Source organism: Lontra canadensis, unplaced genomic scaffold (assembly GCF_010015895.1).
Source record: "Lontra canadensis isolate GAN:19392208 unplaced genomic scaffold, GSC_riverotter_1.0 scaffold3, whole genome shotgun sequence".
NCBI lineage: Eukaryota > Metazoa > Chordata > Mammalia > Carnivora > Mustelidae > Lontra > Lontra canadensis.
This window is the reverse complement of record NW_022630997.1, coordinates 53,698,732-53,721,715: the sequence shown is the minus strand read 5'-3', so window position 1 is coordinate 53,721,715 and position 22,984 is coordinate 53,698,732. Positions and strand designations below refer to the sequence as shown.

The 22,984-nt window shown below is 40.5% G+C and overlaps 1 protein-coding gene across 1 annotated transcript in view; it reads right to left on the bottom strand.

Moving 5' to 3' along the window:
• Positions 1-22,984, bottom strand: part of ANK3 (ankyrin 3) — a 670,144-nt gene that overhangs the window by 536,523 nt on the left and 110,637 nt on the right. The window contains exon 2 of the mRNA XM_032842405.1: positions 17,468-17,506. Within this exon, the coding sequence (XP_032698296.1) occupies positions 17,468-17,506 (39 nt within the window). The remainder of the gene's footprint in view (positions 1-17,467; positions 17,507-22,984) is intronic.

Below are 22,984 nucleotides of genomic sequence, written 5' to 3'. Positions count from 1 at the left end.
GAGAGAGAGGAGGAAGCAGGCTCCCTGCTGAGCAGAGAGCCCAATGCAGGGCTCGATCCCAGAACCCTGGGATCATGACCTGAGCTAAAGGCAGAGGCTTTAACTCACTAAGCCACCCAGGCGCCTCAGGAAGGTGCTTTTAAAAACGTATATATCAGATCATGTCACTCCCTGCTCAAAACCACCCAGAGCCTTCCCATAGGAGGTAATGTGCTGGTGAGGCCCTGCAGGGGTCCGGCCCTGCCTACCCTCCCAGCCTCACAGCCACCCACTCTCACTTACATCACCCGGCCTTTTTATTCCTAGAAGTTGCCAATCTCCTCCCGACTCCAGATTTTACTAGAAGCTCTTCTCCCAGACGTTCAAATGTCTGTCCTCCTGTGTCCTCAGGCTTCAGATCAAGGGCATCTCTTGAGGACTGCTCTGGCCACAAGCTGAGAGCAGCCCGGACACAGCCACGATGACCAAGGGATCCACAAGCATGTCACTCTGCTTTGTTTCCTCAAAGCACTTCTTAGTCTCTGGAATGATCTTCTTTACTAATTTTCAATGCATTTATTGTGTGTCTCACACTAGAACTGACCTGCCGCACGTCAGGCATCTGGTTTGTCTTACCACGAAACCGTAGCGAAAATGCAGCAGAAGCTCCATAAATAAATACTTGTTAACTGAATAAAAAGCCCAAAACTATGTGAGTACACAAGGAAGTTTTATGTTACAAAGTTCAATGTAACATTTGATAAGACAGCAGCATCTCTAGATATTAATTTCAAAAACATGGCTCTACGAAAACTGCTTATTTAGTCACCTGGAGCAAATTACTGTCAGTAAGTAGCTTAGCAATTATCATCTATGAATATCAACAAAACCATTACTAAAGTACCATATTGTTTATTTTGAATTCAGCTGTATGTACAAACACAGCCAAAATAACTAGAAAAGTACAAACAACAAAAAGAGGTCTCTGGGCAGCTAAAGAGAAGTGTCCCAAAATAAGAAATATATGTGAAGGGAGAGGACGGATTTGGGAAGGACTGCTTAAAACTCTAGATCTGAGTTTTAGTCTAGAAAGATGACCTAGAAGTCAAAAACTGACCTTCAGGCACCTGGGTGGCTCCGTTGGTCAAGAGACCAATTCTCGATTTCAGCTCAGGTCATCATCTCAGGGTTGTGCGATCAAGCCCTGCCCTGGGCTTCATGCTGGATGTGTTGCTGCTTAAGATTCTCTCCCTCCCTCTTCCTCTGCCCCTCCCTCCCCGCACGTGCACTCTCTCTCTAAAAACAAACAAACAAAACATAGACTTTCACATGAGAAAGTCATTAACACACACACACACACACACACACACACAAACAGGGCAACCTTCGTAGAACTTCAGTCCATTTGAGTGTGGGCTGCATTTAGTGAGCTATTGCCAAAAAGCAGAGTATGGAAAGGGAGGGAAAGTAACTTTACAGAGTAACACCTGGCAAACACCACCTTGTTCAGGTGACCAAGGTCAGCAAATCAACAAAAAACCACGTTGACAGCTTGTGCTCTTGACATTGGTGATAAAAAAGGGTACTTCACCTCGTGCTCCCAAAACCTATAAACCCAGACTAACGGCGAGAAAACACCAGGCAGACTCAAATGCAGGAACATTCCACAAAATACCTAGCCAGCATTCCTCAAAACTGTCAAGGTTGTCAAGAAAAGGAAAAATTAATCAACTATCACAGACTAAGGAGACCATAAAGGACATGATGACTAAATGTAATATGGATCCTGGAAGAGGAAAAAGGACATGAGGGAAAAACTAGGCAAATCTGAATAGAATGTGGACATCAGATAATAAAACAACAATACTGTCTCCTCAGTTTGGACAGCTGTACCACCGTACTGTAAGAAGTTTACCAGTGTGTCATTTATGAGAACTCTGCACTACCGTAGCAACTTTTTCAGTAAGTCTTAACTATTCTAAATTAAAAGTTTATTTAAAAAAACAAGCCAACTCTGAGTGGAATGATCTCTATGATATATTTACTGATGTACTGTATACAGCATGGAATCATCTCTGCATTAAAAAGACTATATGTGGGGGCAACTGGCTGGCTTGGTCAGTAGAGCATGTGGCTTTTTTTCTTTTTTTAAGATTTTTATTTATTTGACAGAGAGAGAGAGCACAAGCAGGGGAGAAGCAGGCAGAGGGAGAGGGAGAAGCAGGCTCCTTGCTGAGCAGGGAGCCCAATGCGGGACTCGATCCCAGGACCCTTGGGATCATGACCTGAGCCAAAGGCAGTGGCTTAACAGACTGAGCCAACCAGGCGCCCCCAGCATGTGGCTCTTGATCTCTGGGGCATCATGAGTTTAAGCCCCACATTGGGTGTAGAGCTTACCTTAAGGAAAAAAAAAAAAAAAAGACTGTATGTATATGTAAGTAAACTGGTAAACTGGTAACGATATGCATAAAATCTCCCTTTAAAGATAAATTTAGGCACACCTGGGTGGCTTAGTCAGTTAAGTGTCTGCCTTCAGCTCAGGTCTTGATCTCAGGATCCTGGGATCGAGCCCCACATCAGGCTCCTTGCTCAGCAGGGGGTCTGCTTCTTCTCTCCCTTTACCTCTCCCCCCACCTCGTGCACTCGCGCTCTTACTCTCTCTCTCTTCTCAAATAAATAAATAAAACCTTTGAAAGAAAAAAGGATAAATCTATTACTTTTATATATAACACATTGCCTCTGGGAAGGAAAACTGGGTGACGGAGATTAAAGAAAGCAAAAATTATTTACTTTTCACCATCTATACACTTCTATATCATTAAGATTTTATAAAATGTTCATGTACTATCTAGTCAAAAAATAAGTTAAAATGTCCATGATGTTGTCCCACAGCCGTGGACCGGTGAGCCTTAAATGATCGCTGTTGTCCATGTAAATATGGTTCTTTGAAATGAGAAAGCTTTATTGCCCCCACAACAAACCTGGAGAACTTAATAGTAGTAACTTATGCTAGAAGAGCAGTAACAGCACTAACACGGGGTGTCCTGTGTGACGGCATGACTCGAAATGTTACACACCCATGAACCCACAGAACCCTACAAAATCAGTGCTGTTATCTGCACAAAAGATGTCCCATATGACTACTAGCATTACTCATTTATGAGTTGGGAATTTTCCCTTGGCCTCTCATGCAGGTTGTTTAGATAAAATCTCTCCACTTAAACTATGGCTTTATTTCTTCTGTTCCTTCAAAAATATAATGGAAAACTGGCAAAGGGCCTAGCCATTTGGCATCTTCTGTGAAGATTTACCACTCTAGTCTACTGAGGATTAGGTCACAAGGACAGTATACATGCTTGAAACTCGTGTGTCTCTGCTATGACACATGCTTTATATAGTTTAAACTACACATGCTACCTGGACTATCCCCAAGGATTCTAATCCCAGAGACTTTATCGTCTGAAAAGAATGTATCATCACGTATTATTAATTATACTTATTAATATAAATATTAATAGTATATTTTACTATTTTTAAGAAAATCACTTTTGTGAACATAATTATAATTCTAATTATAATTATACTGGTGAATGTGTAAACAGGTGTATTTTAATACCCCACATGGGTCTGCAGACAGACTCCAAGAGAAAGTATATTTTCACTGGCATCTAACCAAAATCTAGCATCTCCTTGCATTATAAATATAGGTATGATACAAGCCACAAAGTATTTTTTTTTTAAGATTTTACTTATTTATTTGATGGAGAGAGACACAGGCAGAAGAGAAGAAACACAAGCAGGGGGAGTGGGAAGAGGGAGAAGCAGGCTCCCCGCTGAGCAGGGAGCCTGGTATGGGGCTTAATCCCAGGACCCTGGGACCCTGACCACAGCCAAAGGCAGACGCTTAACGACTGAGCCACCCAGGTCCCCAAGCCACAGAGTATTAATAGTCCCTGTGACTCTGTCACCAATAGAAATAATGATGATTCCTTTTCTATCACTCTATAGTTAGGCAGGTATGCTATTGCATGATTACAAAACTACAGCTGGTGTTAAGCCTGCTGCTGGATTGTATTACCTAATGCATTAATAAGTATATCTATTACTTTATCATAATTTTTAATCTTGGATAACTACTTTAATAGAATTAATCCCTCATATCTTACGTATTTAAAATTTTCTTTTTGAAAAGGGATCTGTCAGTTGGCCAAAAAAAGGTCTTAAAAAAAAAAAAGGCCAGTGGGAGAATTTAGCTTGTGACAGAATGCATGTGCCCCACCTGTCTTCAAACCCTTGAAGGCACTACTCAGGAAACGCTTGTGGGTTGAGCAAATGAAAAAATCAGCATTCCTCAGCACCGGTTTATGGTTTGACTTAAAATAGTTCACTCGCCACTCTTGTACAAAGAGCTCAAAGGGAGTGTGGAAACTAAGATGGGAAATCAGGCCTCTTTCCAACAGTCATTGACACTTTATACGCAAAACCCCAGCAGCGACATAGGCCCAAACTGGAACCCCACTCACTTGTGGAGGGCACAGATGGTAAAGATAAACTCATCCTGATGAGGCTCTGTGAGCATGGCCTCACGCAATGAAATGCTAAATATGGACTTTAAAAAGATAAAAAGCAAAGCTTTCTTCCCACAGTAGGCCCAATTATAAGGGGGAAATGCAAATGGTAATGCTTATATCCAAATGTTATGTCCCTGAAGTTCAGAAACATTTGTATCGGTTTTAATGTTCTGTGTCATGTCTTCAAATAATTTACATAGAGAGTCATGTGCAGGAAAAAAAAAATTGCTAAGTGCTATTTTAAAGCACAAAAGTTCGAGACTGCTGCAAGGAAATGTTGATTCCCATAAGAAATTTCATGAAACGTGTTACTAAAATCCATACCCAGTGGCTACAGAATTTATATGACTCACCAGCATAGTAAAATCATCAGGAAGAAAACAGGTTTAATTTTACATGAGTTTTTCCTACTGAAATCAGGTTGGCTCCAAATTATCACCACTTCTTAGTCATCGTGAGGTATCAGTTCAATAACCCAGACTGCAGAGCTGCCAGATATCAATATCGAGCTCATTGATATGCAGTTTCTATAATCCATCTTTTCTCCTTTGGGACCCTGGCAGAAGATCTGTATTATTTTAGTCTTCCTATCTCCTCTTCTCTACCTGCATGAGTATTATGAACAGTCCTGAGACACATCCCTTGGCCTCGCTCAATAAACAATCCAATTATCAATGGATAATTAAAAATGGATAATTGAAAACACAAACATTGGTTATAAGCATTTACCCAAACATTTGTTTAAAAGCTGGTTCGTTCATATTTGAAAGACAAAAATCTGTATAGGTCAAGAAGGATTTACATAAAAGATGGCTCCAGAAAATTTGGTCAGAATAATCCTGATTACAAAGGTTTAAATGGTCTTCCATTCAGAGATGACTTTCAGGGACAAGAGAGTTGAAGGAACTGCAGATTCAAAGCCCCTGATGTAGGTCAGAAAAGTACACAATATATGGAGACCAGAAGCAGAAGAATACAAAGCTACATGGATGCTTTCCTACTCAAAGAGTGGCGGAAGCTGTATTTAATTCCACCATGTTTTTAGTAAGAGCTACTTTATCTGCTTCAAGGCCTAATCAACACCTACTGCCTGGGAGGTGGCGTTCACCTTTTCATCTCGCAAGATCAAAAAAAAAAGGTCTTCAACAAACAAATAAAGTTTCTTTAGAAAAGGCATTTCCACAAATAAAAACTCCCCAAAGGATGTAAATACACAATCCTCAAAACAAGGACAGACAGAAAAAAATAAATAAGTAAAATACATATTTGAAAGAAAATACTGTCTCTCCTTTGATTGCTGGCTTGTGACAAAGCTTGTAAACTCCTCTCCTGGTTGCATAGCAACCGTGGAAGCAGCAGTTCCAGCCTGTAAGAAATTTCCATGCCAGCGCTGTGGAAACAGGAGCTAACTACTCAGTCTATTTGTCAAGGTTACCTGTATTTGCAAAAGGGGAGGGGGAAAAAAAAAAGGAAGATAAAATAATGCTCCTGAGTTGTATAGAACCAAAGATCTGGAAGGATGTTCTCAATGCTTTGAACACCTCTACAATAATTCCTCACCACCTAGGCTCTATGGAGGAAACTCCCATATGGGAAAGAAAGGCTCCAAACCTGTAGGAAGTGTGCCTTATCACTGAAACAATATAACCAAGCTCCACAAAACTAAATCACTAAGTTCAAGAGTTAGAAGGTAGGGGCGCCTGGGTGGCTCAGTTGTTAAGCGTCTGCCTTGGACTCTGGGCATGATCCCAGGGTCCTGGGATGGAGCTGCACATGGGGCTCCCTGCTCAGTGAGAAGCCTGCTTCTCCCTCTCTCTCTCCCCCTGCTTGTGTTCCCTCTCTCACTGTGCCTCTCTGTTCAAATAAATAAACTCTTAAAGGGGAAAAAAAAAAAAAAAAAAGAGGGGCACCTGAGTGGCTCAGAGGGTTAAAGCCTCTGCCTTAGGCTCAGGTCATGCTCCCAGAGTCCTGGGATAGAGCCCCACATCGGGCTCTCTGCTCGGCAGGGAGCCTGCTTCCCCTTCTCTCTCTGCCTGCCTCTCTGCCTACTTGTGATCACTGTCTGTCAAATAAATAAATAAAATCTTTTAAAAAAAGAAAAAAGTGGGCGCCTGGGTGGCTCAGTGGGTTAAAGCCTCTGCCTTCGGCTCAGGTCATGATCTCAGGGTCCTGGGATCGAGGCCCGCATCGGGCTCTCCGTTCAGCGGGGAGCCTGCTTTCTCCTCTCTCTCTCTATGCCTGCCTCTCTGCATACTTGTGATCTCTCTCTCTCTGTTTCAAATAAATAAATAAAATCTTTAAAAAAAAAAAAAGAAAAGAAAAAAGAAAAAAGTTAGAAAGTAGACAGTGGACTTCATAAGCATCACCAGTCAGTCCTCTCTGTGCTGCTCCCAAGGTCACTCACCACTGAACAACACAGGAAGATTTATTTTCAGTTTTGCTATCTTTTTTCCCAATAAACACATTATCATAACTTGAATTCGGGTGCACTGGGGTGGCTCAGTTGGTTAAGCATGTGCTTTCCGCTCAGGTCATGATCTCAGAGTCTTGGGATCAAGTCCCGCATCAGGCTCCCTGCTTGGTGGGGAGTCTGCTTCCCCCTCTACCCCTGGCAATGCTTCTGCTCACCCTCTCACTCTTGCTCTCTCTCTCTCTCAAAAAAATAAAATCTTTTTTAAAAAATTACAACTTGAATTCTTTTTCTATCTTCCATTCTTGAATGTGGCTGAGCACAGCACTGGACAAGTCCCTAAAATGAGCAATTCATTTCCATAGAGATTTGTCTTAAAGCTTGAGCCTGGTAAACATAATCAGTAAACTTACTGGCATCAGCACAACTGATAGGCTCAGATCAGCTTTCAGTCCGTCCCCATCCAGGTTCCACACAGGAAAAAATAAACGACCTACATTAAAAAACCTGACGAGTCCAGACAAAAATGCTCTTACAGGGAAAGAGGAGAAATACATAGAATGACTCATACGCATTGGTGAACCAGTGTTACTTTCTTTACACTTAGTTACGGACTCTATCCATTAATGTTTAATGCCCAGTCCACCAAGGATCAGAGCTTGACTGCTTCTTACAAGGAAATGACCTGAACGGGGGCACGTGGTCCTTCTCGTGAGTGACCTGGAGAGTGGGACAGTAGAAGAAGCACGGAGCCACGGGCCTGGCTCTTATCACAAGTAGCTCAGCTATGGGACTTAGTGCCAGTCAGGTCAGTGAGCTGCCATTTCGACATCTATAGACTTACATTAAGAGCTCTGATGCCCACTTCATAAGGATGATCTAAAAATCAAATAATGTCCAATAAAGGAACAGAAAACATATAAAAACTTCTGAGTACTCTTTCTGACTTTATGCAACACTTTCTGCTTCCTCAAGTCATGTTAGAAGGGTATCACACTGGTGCTGATTGTCTATAAAGAAGTGCTTAGGGAAATTCAGATGCAGCTTTATCATTAGACTTTAAACTAGCAGAAAATCCGGTGCTAGCTGTTGATGGGCAGCAATACTGACAACTAGGAAAGGAACATAAAAAATGACAGTCATTCTTCAGTTCCTTCTATTTCCCAACTTTAAAAAATGATGCATTTCCTAGATTTTTGATGATTGAATTAAGACAAAAGCACAACTGTCAAGTAATGAACGTTTTCTTTTGGAACACTGATAAGAGTGCCAAGGTAAAGGTAATGTTAGAGCTTTTGATTAATGAAATTAGTAGGTCTCATGAGATGCTTTAGAAAAAGGACACATCATCTTTTATAAAAATGTCTATTTCTGTAGAGAGAAAGTTCTTCTCTTATTTGGTGATTAAAAATATTTACTTTTTCATTAAAAAGTATACCTTGCATATAAAGTTATTTATCTGTTGACTTAAAAGTAAAAGAACAGTAGTTAATTTTAATTTTAGATACCAGACAGTATCTAATTGCTGATTAATTTACAGCAAAAGATTGCTAGACTTGTACTCATTAACTGTTAACCTTTGATCACATTTAAAATTATCTGTAGAAATGGCTGCATTTACTTAATAAGGCAGATGGGATAGGCAAGTTTTTATCAGGTGCACAGAATTCACAGAAGAGAGAAAAAATGTGAGATGAAACCAAACCTCTTCCCCAGCCAAGAAGTGTTTTCTCCTATGGCTGTTAGCATTGACCTACCGCATTAGTCATTTTTGCTTCCTGCATAATTTCAAAAGCATCACCTATGCTGATAAATGTGCTGGAATCATCAATCGCTAAGTCTAGCAAAATGTGCCTCTCAATGCACCGAACCCCAGATCCGGCAGGAAGAACACTTGTGCAGAACAGATGTATGGAATGCACCCAACTAGTTGTTGTATACTGAGTTCAAGTCTTATCTCATGCAGAGGTATCAGGGAAATGAGAGAGTTTAAACCTTTATTTAAAATAGAACAGATACGAACTATAAAGGGAAGACAGTTTCGATGGGAGGAAAGGCTTATTTAATCAGTTTTCCCTCCATATACATGCATTCACTAAAGGCAAGAAATGTAAAGAAAGAAAAAAAAAAGCATTACCTTCCAGGTCAAGACGCAGAGAACTAATATTTACTCAGTGATGCTCTATGCTAGGCACTGTACTGGGTGTTATAAACAATGGCAGGTACAGCCTCCGCTTTACAGATGGATAACCAGAGAACCCCAAGAGGTAAAGTGACTTGTCAGGGACAAGTGAGAGATGGGCCTACTATTTAAGATTGCACCTATCATATTGAGGAGGGCATCATATATTGTGATGAGCACTGGGTGTTATACACAACGAATGAGTTGTTGAACACAACGTCAAAAACTAATGATGTACTATATGATACTGGACATTAAAAAAAAAAAAAGCCTGCACCTATCAGACTCTTAAGCTTACCTACCTTTCCTTCTACCACACACTTCCTCTCTTTCTAATATAAAAAAAGAAAAAAAACATCTACGAAAGGCTGAATCCAGCCCAGAATACCCAAATCATTGCAAAAGGCTGCCTGTCGAATCCTGGAAACTTTCTGCTAAAGAGCAACATATTTACACGCCAGAAGGTTTTAGCATATGTCCTATCTATATCACTTCCAAGTACCTATCAGCAGAGCGCTTAGGAATCCTGACAGGGCTGACATCTTAACTGCTGCCTCTTTTCTCAGGAGGTTATACATGCCTCAAAGTATAGCTGGATCTTCAAAACACTGGATCCAAGTTGAAATAAATAAGTGAAGTAAATAACTGTCACCGATATGGCTTTACTAGTCTCAAAGCAAATCTAGCGAATGTTAACATTTTGGGAGGTGGGAGGCAGGTTAGAAGTCAGAAAGCCAAGGTAAACAGAGAAGACCAAGGCAGTACCCCCAAGCCAGAAGGCAGAGAGACGGGGGACTCTTGGCTGAGAAGGAAACTTGCCTTCCAGGGTTATTCCTGCCAGCAAGCAGCTACCTGCTGTTCTCCTGGGGGTGCACGGCCAGGGTCAACACTGGAAACGGGGAAATCTCTGAACAATTTTTCCGGTCTCCCTTATTCATAAAGGAATGTAGCAGCAGACTGCATAGCCCTGGAAAGAGCATGATTTGGGGGATCAGTTGCACCTGGGTTCAGATCAAAACTCTGCTGTTTATCAACTGCTTTGAGCTTCAGTTCCCCATCTATAAATTGGGGGAAATCCAACTGGCCTCACAGAGTCCTTGGAGAATCAAATGAGTTAAAATAATATAGCCCATAATGGCCATTCAATAAATGTGAGCTCCTTCCCCTTTACTGAACTACTTGAAGTGATTATCAGCAGAGTGGCTATAGGCTCAAAAGAAAAACCACAGGGGCGCCTGGGAGGCTCTGCTGGTTAAGTAGCTGCCTTCAGCTCAGGTCATGATTCCAGAGTCCTGGGATCGAGCCCCACATCGGGCTTCCTGCTCAGCAGAGAGGCTGCTTCTCTCTCCCTCTCCCTGCCGCTCTGCTTACTTGTGCTCTCTATCCCTCTGTCAATTATTTGACAATAAATAAAATCTTAGGGAAAAAAAAAAAAAACTTCATTAAAAAAAAAAAGACAAACCACAGTCAGCTACATCAGGAAGTCTTTTTCTCTTCCATGAACCTAAGAAAAATACATGTGTATCTTTCTTTCTCTCTGGCCTGAGACAGAATCACTTTGTATTCCAATAACCTCTTGAGTTGGGAGCTACAGACTGAGCAGTGGGGGTACCCATTACGCTCCATCGAGAAGAAAGAAACCCATCATTGTAGCTTAGAGTAAACAGTATTTAGCACACTGAAGCTCCTCCCCAGGTCTTCCCCCTGGGATGAATTAGCAGAGTAACTCCTAACGAGAGGCTCAGCAGGGACCTGGAATTATGGAGACTTTTTCGAGCTCTCACTTACATCATGTTATATATATTATACAAAGAGCATGTATGTGTGGGCACGTATGAACACTTGTCTACACGTTCATGTCACATAACAATAACATCTATAGACATATATTTAGTGAGAACACACAGATTAGATAGATCAACATACACCATCAAAGACCAAAACAAGACTAACATTGTCAAATCCTGTCCATCTATTTTGATCCAACTTCTAGAGTATCACAAATGGGCACGGAGGGGGTGAGACGTGCGCCGCCAGGGCAGTATCCATGGGAAGAAACCGGGATCATCTTGCCATTAGATTTTAAATGATCATTTCCTGGCCCCATCACCAATCTCTTGTCTACTGCTTTATTACTACACTATTAAAATGTTTAAGTCCTCATAATTTTCTGGGTTTTAGCCTCATTCCCTCTGAACCTACTCCGTAGAAGATAGGCTCAGAGCATCACGAGCTGAGGAAAAGGAAAGAAAGGGCATCTGCCTGCTGGTGATGGGGACATTAAACATCTCTCAAACATGTATAATGTAGCAGGAATTTGGGGGGATGGCACATTCTCATTTCCTTTTCATAAAAACTCTATGAGGCACACATTGTTGCTACTGCCCATCAGAAATAAGAAAGTTGAGGAATACAAGTCAAGCATCTTGTTCACAATTCCTAACTAGCAGGTCTGCCAGACACCAACCACGAGGTCTTCTGTCCTCCAGAAAGAGGTGGCTCGTGAACAGGAACTCTAGCATTAGTCAAGTTAGGGCCACATCTTTCATCATCAAGAAGAGAGCCGCAGAGCAAGAATTTACCTTAGAATTCCAGAATACTAATGTGAGTTGTAGAGACTCCGTGAAGACATGTTCACACATGAAACCTTTTCAGATGTGATCATAGATTTGGATGTGATACGAATAAATCCATAAAAAAAAAAAAAAGTCTGTCACAAAGGGGAATTCCAAGAGAGTTTTAAAAAACAAACAAAACACAGGGGCACCTGGGTGGCTCAGTTGGTTGAGCAGCTGTCTTCGGCTCTGGTCATGATCCTGAAATCCCGGGATCAAGTCCCACATCAGGCTCCCAGCTCCACAGGGAGTCTGCATCTCCCTCTGACTTTCTCCCCTCTCATGCTCTCTCTCACTCTCTCTCTCTCTCAAAAAAATAAAAATATTTAAAGAAACAAACAGGGGCACCTGGGTGGCTCAGTGGGTTAAAGCCTCTGCTTTTGGCTCAGGTCATGATCCCAGGGTCCTGGGATTGAGCCCCTGAGCAGAGAGCCTGCTTTCCTTCCTCTCTCTGCCTGCCTCTCTGCCTACTTGTGATCTCTGTCTGTCAAATAAATTAAAAAAAAAAAAAAATTAAAAAAAACATCACAGTGAAATAATATGACAGTGTCCCACCACATGGCATCTCCTCCACCTGCCTCAAAGGAGACTCATATACACTGATCCCTTATCATACTGTGACCCACAATCGTATCCAACTTAATATGAAGCACATCTATACCAGAATGATCTCCTTAGCTAAAAATTCAAAGCCCCCAACGTGACTCTCGCCTACCTTTTCAGCCAAATTTACCACTTTTTGATTTTTGGTTTTCGGATCAAAAATGCAATCTGAAATTGTGTCCAAGCATGTTTTCTAAAAATTACCATATTTGAAAACAATTCTACAAATAAGAGTTCCATCATAGTTGCCAAATAAATATTTGTCTGCTAAATTTTTACATTAAACTCTGCAAGCTAAACATAAAGAGAAATAAAAGTCAAGAGAACTCTATAAAAATATTTGCCCTCGAAATGGTGCTAAAGGACTAATAATATTAATACATAAAAAACTTTCATAAATTGATGAGAAAAATATGAATACCCTTATAAAATATTGCCCAATGACGTGGAGAGGCAATTTCTAAAAGAAGATGTTAAACAATAAACAGACCACAATCAGATGCCTGGGAGGAAACACTGTGATATCAGACTTCCTTTCTGAAATTCTAAACAACTTTGTACTCATACTGGAAAAGAGAAGAAAAAAATGAAAAATTATATTTTCTCTTGAGTAGGACGAGAGTAGCATTTTCTGAGAGCATGACATTCACGATATTTGGTTATGAATCTTTTGCTCTGCTGAGCCAGGATTCTAAGCTCATGGGTTCAAACTGGGTCCTACTTGTATGTGACAACTATACATTAGTGAACCAATAACTTGTCATCGTAAGATGATTTCTAATATACGGAAACTGTATACTTCTGTAAATATTCTGAGTAAGTGATATTTTTTAATCTTCCCGATCCACACCCCCCAACTGTCTCACATGCTCTTACTTGCATTCCTAACACACATTTTAAATAACATTATAACATTATTCCCTTTAGAACAGAAATCAAAGCAAACATGTCTTCCTTGAATGCCAAGAAAACGTGTTTAAGGACTGATATTCCCAAATGAAAATGGGAGTCTTCTCTTCCTACGGACCACACGCCTTCTAGAAGTGGCCCACTTGAGGGAGCAGAGAGGAAAGCATGTCTGCGTCGTCAGATCAGTCCTGAGGCTAAGGGAAGCGACAGACGATGAGGCCAGCACACTCTCACATCTGACCCTGATATAAGCCAGTCTCCCCACGTAAAGACCTTCAGGGCAGCATCGTGCCTGCACTGTGGCAGCACTGATTTATTCTGAAGGCAGAAGGAAAACAAACTTTGGCAAGCCACTGCAAACATCCAAGTATTTTTAGTCAGCCTCTTAGTAACCCACACCCTTAAACTGGGCATGAGTCAATTCTGAGAGATCTTAGAATTGTGTCATTGGGATTCAGACTTTGCCTGACACAATGCGGCATTGTTCCTGATTACTCATATTCCAGAGTTCAAAGACAAAAGAATTCTATCAGGGAGGCTCGTGCTTTCCTTCAGCTCCTCTATGAAGTAAATCCAACATTCTGACAGCACACCTATCTCCAGATGTCAAGTCACACTTACAAACATCTAAATCAAAGGCTTGTCTAGGCAAGTCTTCGGTGTATGATATTGAAAAAGTGACCTTGGTTTCTTTAAACGCTGCCCATTCAATTCACATTCTATAAAAAACACATAATCAAAGGTGGGGGAAAACAAAGAAAGAATCAGATACCAGAATTAATAAATGGGTTTCCTTTCACTTGTACTGATGTTCTTCTCATTAAACTCAGAATTCTTCCAAGCCACCCCTTCACCTGGTGCATGATGAAGTCATATCTCTTCAATCTTAAATATCTTTAATATTTTAAGTGGGTGAGAGGATTCAATCACAAAAATTCGGAAGAAGGATTCTGTGTTCCCTCTTGAGGCCCCAGACATCCCCTTGCTGGCAAAGTGGGTTGGACCATTAACTGACTGGAGATGGAGGAGCTGGAGTGGGTGCCAAGTAGCGAGGGACCTCTTTAAAGTTCAGATCTCTGACTTCTGGTATGTTCTTTGAAACTGTGACAGGAGAGAAAGGAGGCAAACTGAGCTGATGGGCCAGTGAGGGTTCCAACGAGCCAAGGCAGTTGAGTTTATACCCAAACTGAAAAGAGGCCATGAGGCACTCCCAAGATACCAAAAATGTAAATCAGAAGAAACCTTTCATTTTGGGTAAAAAAAAAATGCAACAACTCCCAGGTTCTTTTTGCCCCCAGTTTTAGTCACTCACCTAAGTGAATTCCTATGGCATTGGAGCCTTTAGGGAAATCATTTCAGCCTGGCAATGCCAATGCCTCAAGTCTTCTGATGTCCTGGTACAAAGTCAAAACTTCAGTAAAGACAGTATTTAAGCTACATATAAAACCCTGCTACAGAAGGTAGCATAAGCACATTCCGGAAGGTGTTTAAATGGCTAAAGGCTTGGTAAAGGAGGTTGGTTTGTGCACAAATAGATAAGCAAGACAGAATAAGAAAGTCCTAAATCTACACATGAATGGTTGTTTCGTTCTCGTATTAAGTTTCAAAAAAAAAAAAAAACTAAAATATTTCAGTGTCGAAATATGACATTTTTTTTTAAAGATTTTATTTATTTATTTGACAGACAGAGATTACAAGTAGGCAGAGAGGCAGGCAGAGAGAGAGGAGGAAGCAGGCTCCCTGAAGGGCAGAGAGCCCGATGTGGGGCTCCATCCCAGGACCCTGGGATCATAACCCGAGCCGAAGGCAGAGACTTTAACCCACTGAGCCACCCACGCGCCCCACAACATGTATTTTTGTTCTTCATCAGAGTACTGGTGAAATTCATGTTTCATTCATTCTAAAAATGGCATCAATTATTAACTATCTTGGAGTTAAAATTCTAAAATATGGTCAGATAATGCTTTTGAGCAACCACTGAATACCAGAAATATAATAGGAAAGGGGGAAACTAAAAGATGCCCATTTTTGTTTTGATTCTGCCATTACTATTTCAGACAGCCTCTTAAGATTTTTTTTAATTTTTTTTTAAGATTTTATTTATTTGACAGACAGAGATCACAAGTAGGCACAGAGGCCAGCAGAGAGGCGGGGGGGGGGGAAGCAGGCTCCCCGCCAAGCAGAGAGCCCGATGCGAGACTCGATCCCAGCACCCTGAGATCATGACCTGAGCCTAAGGAAGAGGCTTAACCCACTGAGCCACCCAGGCACCCCTCTTAAGATTTTTATTTACCCAACTATATAAATTGAGAATTTTGGGTGAGAGCTAGAAAAATCCCATCTTAGCTTTGAAATTATGAAGACCTCTGCTCAACTAACTAGATTACTAACTAAATCTTGATCCAATTACTCAACATATGATTCTATTTTTTAACTTTATAAAACAAAGGTAGTCATACTTTTTCCCCTCAAAATTATTGGAAAAGAAAATATACCTGAAAAATACAAACTTTCTTTAAGAGGTGAGACATAATACACACAGTAAGAAGGAATTATCAATAGGATTCCAATGAATTTTGTTTTCATTTATTACCAGTGACACAAATAACACTTACCGGCAACATTACGAAATCCTGCCGAGCTGATGATATGATGAGAAACGCCTACCAAACCAATGTGAAAATCTCAAAAGACTACATTATCATTTTTATGAGTAGTTCGTGACAAAAAATCAGTATTATTCTACCATTTCACTGCATAACAACAATAAAAAAAACCCATCATTTAAGGAAGATGATCCAAGTGTATCTGCATTTCAAAGGATAAGGGTAATGACATGTGTTAAAACAGTAAAATAACTAAAGATTCCATAGATGGGAGAAAGTAATAAGTTAATTGTTTAGCCACATAAAGTAGCTGGTATTAGACAATTTCTGACATTCCAAATGGCAATTATGCATAACCCACCCTAATAAAATCTATACATAAGAGAGTAAAAGTCACCTTGGGAAAAATAATAAGCCATAATAACATGAATTGTATCATTCGACCTTTTTTTTTTTTAGTACTTTTATTTTTTTTTCAAATTTTATTTATTTATTTGACAGAGAGATAGAGAGCACAAGTAGGCAGAGCAGCAGGCAGAGAGAGAGGGAGAAGCAGGCTCCCCGCTGACAGGGAGCCCGAAGTGGGGCTTGATCCCAGGACCCTTGGCACCATAACCTGAGCCGAAGGCAGTCACGTAACTGACTGAGCCACCCAGGTGCCTCTCATTTGATCTTTTTTCGAGCTCTTATTGTGTCACCAAGTAAAATGTTTTCTCTCCCCACAAACCTATGAGAGAGGTGCCATTACTAACCTATTTTCAGGTGAGGAAATCGAAGCATAGAGTGATGCCATATACTGCCCAAGAGCATGGAGCCAAGTAGGGTTGACATTCAAATGCAGCCTATCCTAACCCTTCCCTCAGTCTGGCTGTTGCAAAGAACAGGTACTTCCCAGACTAAGAGCTGGAAGACAGTGGCTATTAAGCATATGGAAAGATGAGGGCTGGAAACTCCAGGAAATGGGAAGGGGACAGGGAGAGAGTTGTAGCATTTACCCATCACTGTACAGAGGAAGAAGGAAAAAAGGCAGCCTGCGGGGCCCACTGAGCAGAGCTCCCCTCAAGGTCAGACAGAGGCACTGGGTTATCACAGCTAAAAGACTTTCACTATTATGATCATCAAACAGGCTCTCCTAATTCCAGATCAAGAAGCATTTGATCATAATTAAACGTCCATTCAGGCTTTTCAGACAGAGAATGTGCTACAGAACTGAGCCAAGCATTTGGTTTTCATGGCATTATAAATGGAGAAAGTGACGTTGCATCAGTCTCCAGGGGACAGGGTCACTCTTGGATGCCATAAACGCAAATCTCCAACTGCACAGCTGAGGACCAGATGTGGCACACAATTAACACCCCCAAGGTACCATTCTACCGTCAGCACGCGGCCAGGCGACCAGGTGGCCCCACGAGGCAAAACCATAAAAGCTTTCAAAATGTTCTCTAATTTAAATTTTTAAAAAAGGTTAAAAAATAGCATCTGATATATAAATAATTAAGTCCATGTTTATAATTATAACAAAGAAGGAAAATAAAAGATATAGATATAGATATAGATATAGATATATGGTCTTCAGTGTCAATTTTTTTTACCTTTCTGGAGCTCCATGAATAGTGGAATCCATAGTCACCCTAGAAACAAAGAAATGAATTTCAGCAAACATGAAAGAATTTCATATTTACTGTGACAACAGTTTACAAATGATTATTATGAATGGACTTAACTCAGGAAGTGCCTTAAAAGGAACACAAAGTAAAACAAAGGAAATGTAATGGGGCATAGAGAACAAAGGAACATGCAGGAAATGTTCATACAACTAATGCCATAAAGAAAAGCACACTTGGGGAAAAAAAATATATGTTTATAAAAAATAAAATTAAAAAAATAAATAAATAAATAAATAAATAAAAGAAAAGCACACTGAGTCAAAGGCACCAATAATCTGAATAAAACTTTTATAAAAATAAAGTTGTGTCAAATACATAAAAAGTGTGAACCTGGACTGGAAAGGAATATGCCATGAATACAATTTCAATGGGGTAACAAATATACTGTGAAAACAGTCTTTCCTGTGTGAAAATGTTGGCACAGGAAAAACACTTTCTCCTACCATTTCTCTTCACAGCTATTATAAGAAACCAATGTTCTCTCTCAAACTTCATTTCCCAAATATTGTTTACCAAAGTCCAGAATAACAAAGCAGATAAAAGCCAAACACCAGATTCTACAAGAGATGACACGGTTCCTCTCAAACTCTTCCAGCCTCAAAAGAGAAAAGTACAGACCTACTCTGAGGGCAGGCACACCAAGACCAAGCACAAGGCTGACGTTTGCTTATACAAAATGCTAACTTCATTTCTATCAGGAGAAAATGCATTTAGCTCATTTCCTGTTAGGATACAGTAACATGTGCAAGATGCAAATTATTCCAACTGGTATCAAAGATTAAATATATAGAATGTGAGGAAAGGAACATTGTACTTTGTACCTTTAGCTATGATGATGCTTGCATATCAGTTAATGCTACCAAAAGCTACACAAATTGATGTCACAAGAGTTAGTCTTACCAATTTTTTTAAAATTCAAATCAAATCATAAAGAATTAAACCTGAAATCTAACATTCCTGAGGTTCCAATAAAGGAAAGTGGGAAATTCACAGTTCTAAAACCTTACTTTATTCCCAGCCATATTTTCATATTTAATCTTCACAACTTCTAAAACAGTGACTTCAATAACTTTTTATAATCATAAAAGCAATATGCATTTATTATAGAAAATATGCAAAATACAGAAAATAAAAACCAATCATGATCACACCACTTAGCACAGAATTGATATCTTTTGCCGTTCCCTTTCAATATACACAGACATACGCACAGGGCCTTTTAAACAAGATTAGGATTATACGCAAATTCCATTAACAGTGTAACATTTTTACCTCGGATAGTCTTTGAAAACACAATCCTCACAGTTACATCGTAATTTTCACATTGGCATGACACCATTTGTTCAAACATTTCTTGATATTTATTTAAGGTGTGCCGTTTTTCTATTTATCTAGTCCATCTAACACTGCAGTAATATCCTTGCACAAAAATCTTATTGTATCTCCTAGTTTCCTTAAGTGAAATTCACCAAAATGGAATTTCTGAAGAAACGGCATAAGCTTTTTCCATGGAACTTGTCCATAGTTTGCCCACCAAAAGAACAAAAATCAATACTGGCACACTTTAGTTTATTGTCTCTTGCAGATACTGTTTTTTGTTGTTGTTGTGTTTTTGGTTTTTTTGTTTTGTCTTGTTTACAAGTTGAAGGTTTGTGGCAACCTGCCCTGAGCAAGTCTTTCGGCAACATTTTTCCAACATGCTTCTAACAGCATGGGACTTGGCATCACACCTTTATAATTCTTATAATATTTCAAACTTTTTCATTATTATTGTTATATTTGCCATAGTGATTTGTGATCAGTAATATGGGGGCACCATGAACTCTGCCCAAAGGAAGACAGTAAACTAACTGAGAAATGCTGTATGTGTTCTGACTGCTCCACGAACCAGCCTCCCCTGACCCCCTGGTGCCTCCATCTCTCTCCCTCTCCTCAAGCCTCCCTACTCCTTTAAGTTCCAACAATACTGATATTATGACAATTAATAACCCTAAAATTCCCCTAACTGTTCAAGTAAAAGGAAGAATCACAGGCCTCTCACTTTAAATCAAAACCAAGAAATGACAGAGGTTAGCCAGGAAGCCATGTCAAAAGCTGAAATGGGCTGAAAACTAGGCTTCCTGTAGCACGTTGTGAATGCAAAGGAAAAGTTCTTGAAGGAAATTTAAAGTACTACTCCAGTGAACACATGAATGATAAGAAAGGGAAACAGACTTATTGCTGATAACGGAGAAAGTCTGAGTGGTCTGATAGATCGAACCAGTCAAAACATCCCCTTAAACCAAAGCCTAATCCAGAGCCAGGCCCTGACTCTCTTCAGTTCCATGAAGGCTGAGGGAGGTGAGGAAGCTGCCCAAGAAAAGTCTGAAGCCGGCCAAGGTTGGTTCCTGAGCTTTAAGGGAACCAGCCGTCTCCAGAACATACAGGCACAAGGGGAAGCAGCAGGTGGTGATACAGAAGCCATAGCAAAGTCATCCGGGAGATCTTGCTAAGACAACAATGCATGTGGCCACACTCCACAAGAGATTGGCACGGCAGACAAATGGCCTTCTAGTGGAAGAAGACGTCATCTAGGACTTCCATAGCCGTGCAGAAGGCAATGCCTGGCTTCAAAGTCCCCAGAACAGGCTGACTCTCCTGTTAGAGCCTAACACAGCTGGTGACTTCAAGCTGAAGCCAACGCTCACTGACCCTTCACTCTGAAAATCCTATGGCCCTTAAGAATTACTCAGTCTTCTCTGCAAAGGCTCTGAAAGTGGAACAACAAAGCCTGGAGGACAGCACATTTGTTCACAACACAATTTACTGAATATTTTAAGGCCACTGCTGAGAACTACTGCTCAGAAAAAAGATCCCTTTCAAAATATTACTGCTCATTGACAATGTACCTGGTCACCCAAGAGCTCCGATGAGATGCATAACGAGATTAATGTTTTCCAGTGGCTAACACACCATCCAATTTGCAGTCCATGGATCAAAGAGTAATTCTGATTTTCAAGTCTTATTATTTAAGAAATTTATTTCATGGGGCACCGGCATGGCTCAGTCAGTGAAGTGTCTGCCTTTGGCTCAGGTCATGATCCCAGGGTCCTGAGATTGAGCCCTGCATGGGGCTCCTTGCTCAGTGGGGAGCCTGCTTCTCCCTCTCCCGCTGCCCCTCCCCCCAGTCATGCACACACTCACTCACTCTCTCTCAAAATAAATAAATGACATCTTTAAAAAAAAGAAATACACTTCATAAGGCTATTGGGGCCATAGATGGGGATTCTTCTGATCTGGGCAAAATCAGTGCAAAACCATCCAGAAAAGACTCCCCACTCTAGATGCCATTCAGAGTATTCACAATCCATGGGAAGAGGTCAAAACATCAACATCCACAGGAGTTTGGTAGAAGTAGATTCCAACCCTCACAGATGACTTCCAGGGGTTCGATACTTCCACGGCAGAAAAAAACTGCAGGTGTGGTGGAAACAGCAAGAGAACCAGAATTAGAAATGGAGCTTGGAGATGGGACGACGGGGCTGCTCAGTAAGTCTGTGGCTGGACACCACATTTAGGGCTGTCTGTCTGTCTTCCTCTTACCATCTGTCCGTTCTTGTGCTCACAGGATAAATCTGATAGTACACATAACATTCAGTAGGAAAAGTATCTCCAATTACTTCATCAAAATCGCCTTGGCTGTTCCCACCATGACCAAACTTACAAGGATGAGGAGTTGCTTCTTATGGATGAGCAAAGAAAGTGGTTTCTTGAGATGGAATCCATTCCTGCTGGAGATGCTGCGAAGACGGGTGAAATGTCAACACAGGACTGAGAATGTTATGTATTTAGTTGATAAAGTAGGGACAGTGTCAGAGAGGACAGAATCCAATTCTGAAAGAAGTTCTACTGTGGTTAAAATGCTGTCAAACAGCATCACAGCTACAGAGAAATCGTTCATGAAAGTAAGAGTCAATCGATGCAGGAAACTTCACCCTCGTCTTAAGAAATTGCCACAGTCACCCCAACCTTCAGCAACCACCACCCTGATCAGCAGCCATAACAACGAGGCAAGACCCTCCATCGGCACAAAAGATTACAACTCACTGAAAGCTCAGATGACGGTTAGCATTTTTAGCAATAAAGTAATTTTTAATTAAGGTATGTATATTTTTTAACATAATGCTACTATACATTTAATGTACTGCAGTATTGGGTAAACATAACTTTTATATGCACTGGGAAGGCAAAAAATTAATATGATTTGTTTTACTGCAATATTTACTTTATTGAGGTGATCTGGAACCAAACTTGCAATATTTCTGAGATATATCTACAGACTGCCTACCAAAAAGACAATTAGCTGTGTATCTCAGGTCCTATTTCTCAAATGTATCTTAACAATTTCATAAAATTCTTTTTACTTCACAGTGAAAATGGTATCTACTTTTACTTTTAGGTATTTTTTCTTATTAGTGCTTCTGAGCAATTTAAAAAATTTATGGTAATTCTCCTATTTATTGCCTTTGACCATTTTTACTTAGGACATTTGCGGGTTTTTTTATTGATTTGTAAGAGCTCTTTGCACAATAAAGATATTAATCATTTGTGTATCTTAGTTGTATATTTTCATTTGCCTTCCTAGTCTTATCTGCATTCAGGTTTGGCTTATACTGGCTTTTGATGCACAGAAGTTTAAATTTTATGCAAACTTATCAATCATTTCTTCTGTGGTTTCTTCCACGGTTTCTATGCTTAGAAAGTTCTTCCTCAGTCCAACTGCAATTAAGTAACTATTTCTATTTCCTTTACTTGCCCTCCAACCACCCCCCCACCAGCTTTTACCCTTTCGATCCATGTACAATTTTTGGAGGTATGGTAAGATGAGTACTTAATGTGATTTCTGACAACCCCCCCCTCAGCCTTTTCTCCAGCACCACTGGTAAAAATCATTCACTCCTTCATGGCTCATTTGTGTAATACTCACTTTGAAAGCAATTGCTTTGAGGTATAACCTTTGCTCTAATGTCAGCTTTGGCACCTGGGTCAGTTGTTTGTTTTTTTTAAAGACTTTATTTATTTATTTGACAGAGAGAGACAGAGATCACAAGTAGCAGAGAGGCAGAGAGAGGGAGGGGGAAGCAGGATCCCTGCTGAGCAGAGAGCCGGATGTGGTGCTCGATCCCAGGACCTTGGGATCATGACTGGAACCTAAGGCAGACCCTTAACCAACTGAGCCACCCAGGTGCCCCTGGGTCAGTTTTTTTAAACTACTCTAAACCTTAGTTCTCTTATTTGTAAAAGGGGTATCATAATACCCATCTTACAGTTTTGTGGTAAGGATTAAACTTGATAATTTACCGAAAACACTTAGTTTAGTGCCCACTATAGCATTCCAGCTCAGTAAGTCAGTGGCTGAACACCAGATTCAGGGCTGTCTGTCTGTCTTCCTCTTACCTTCTG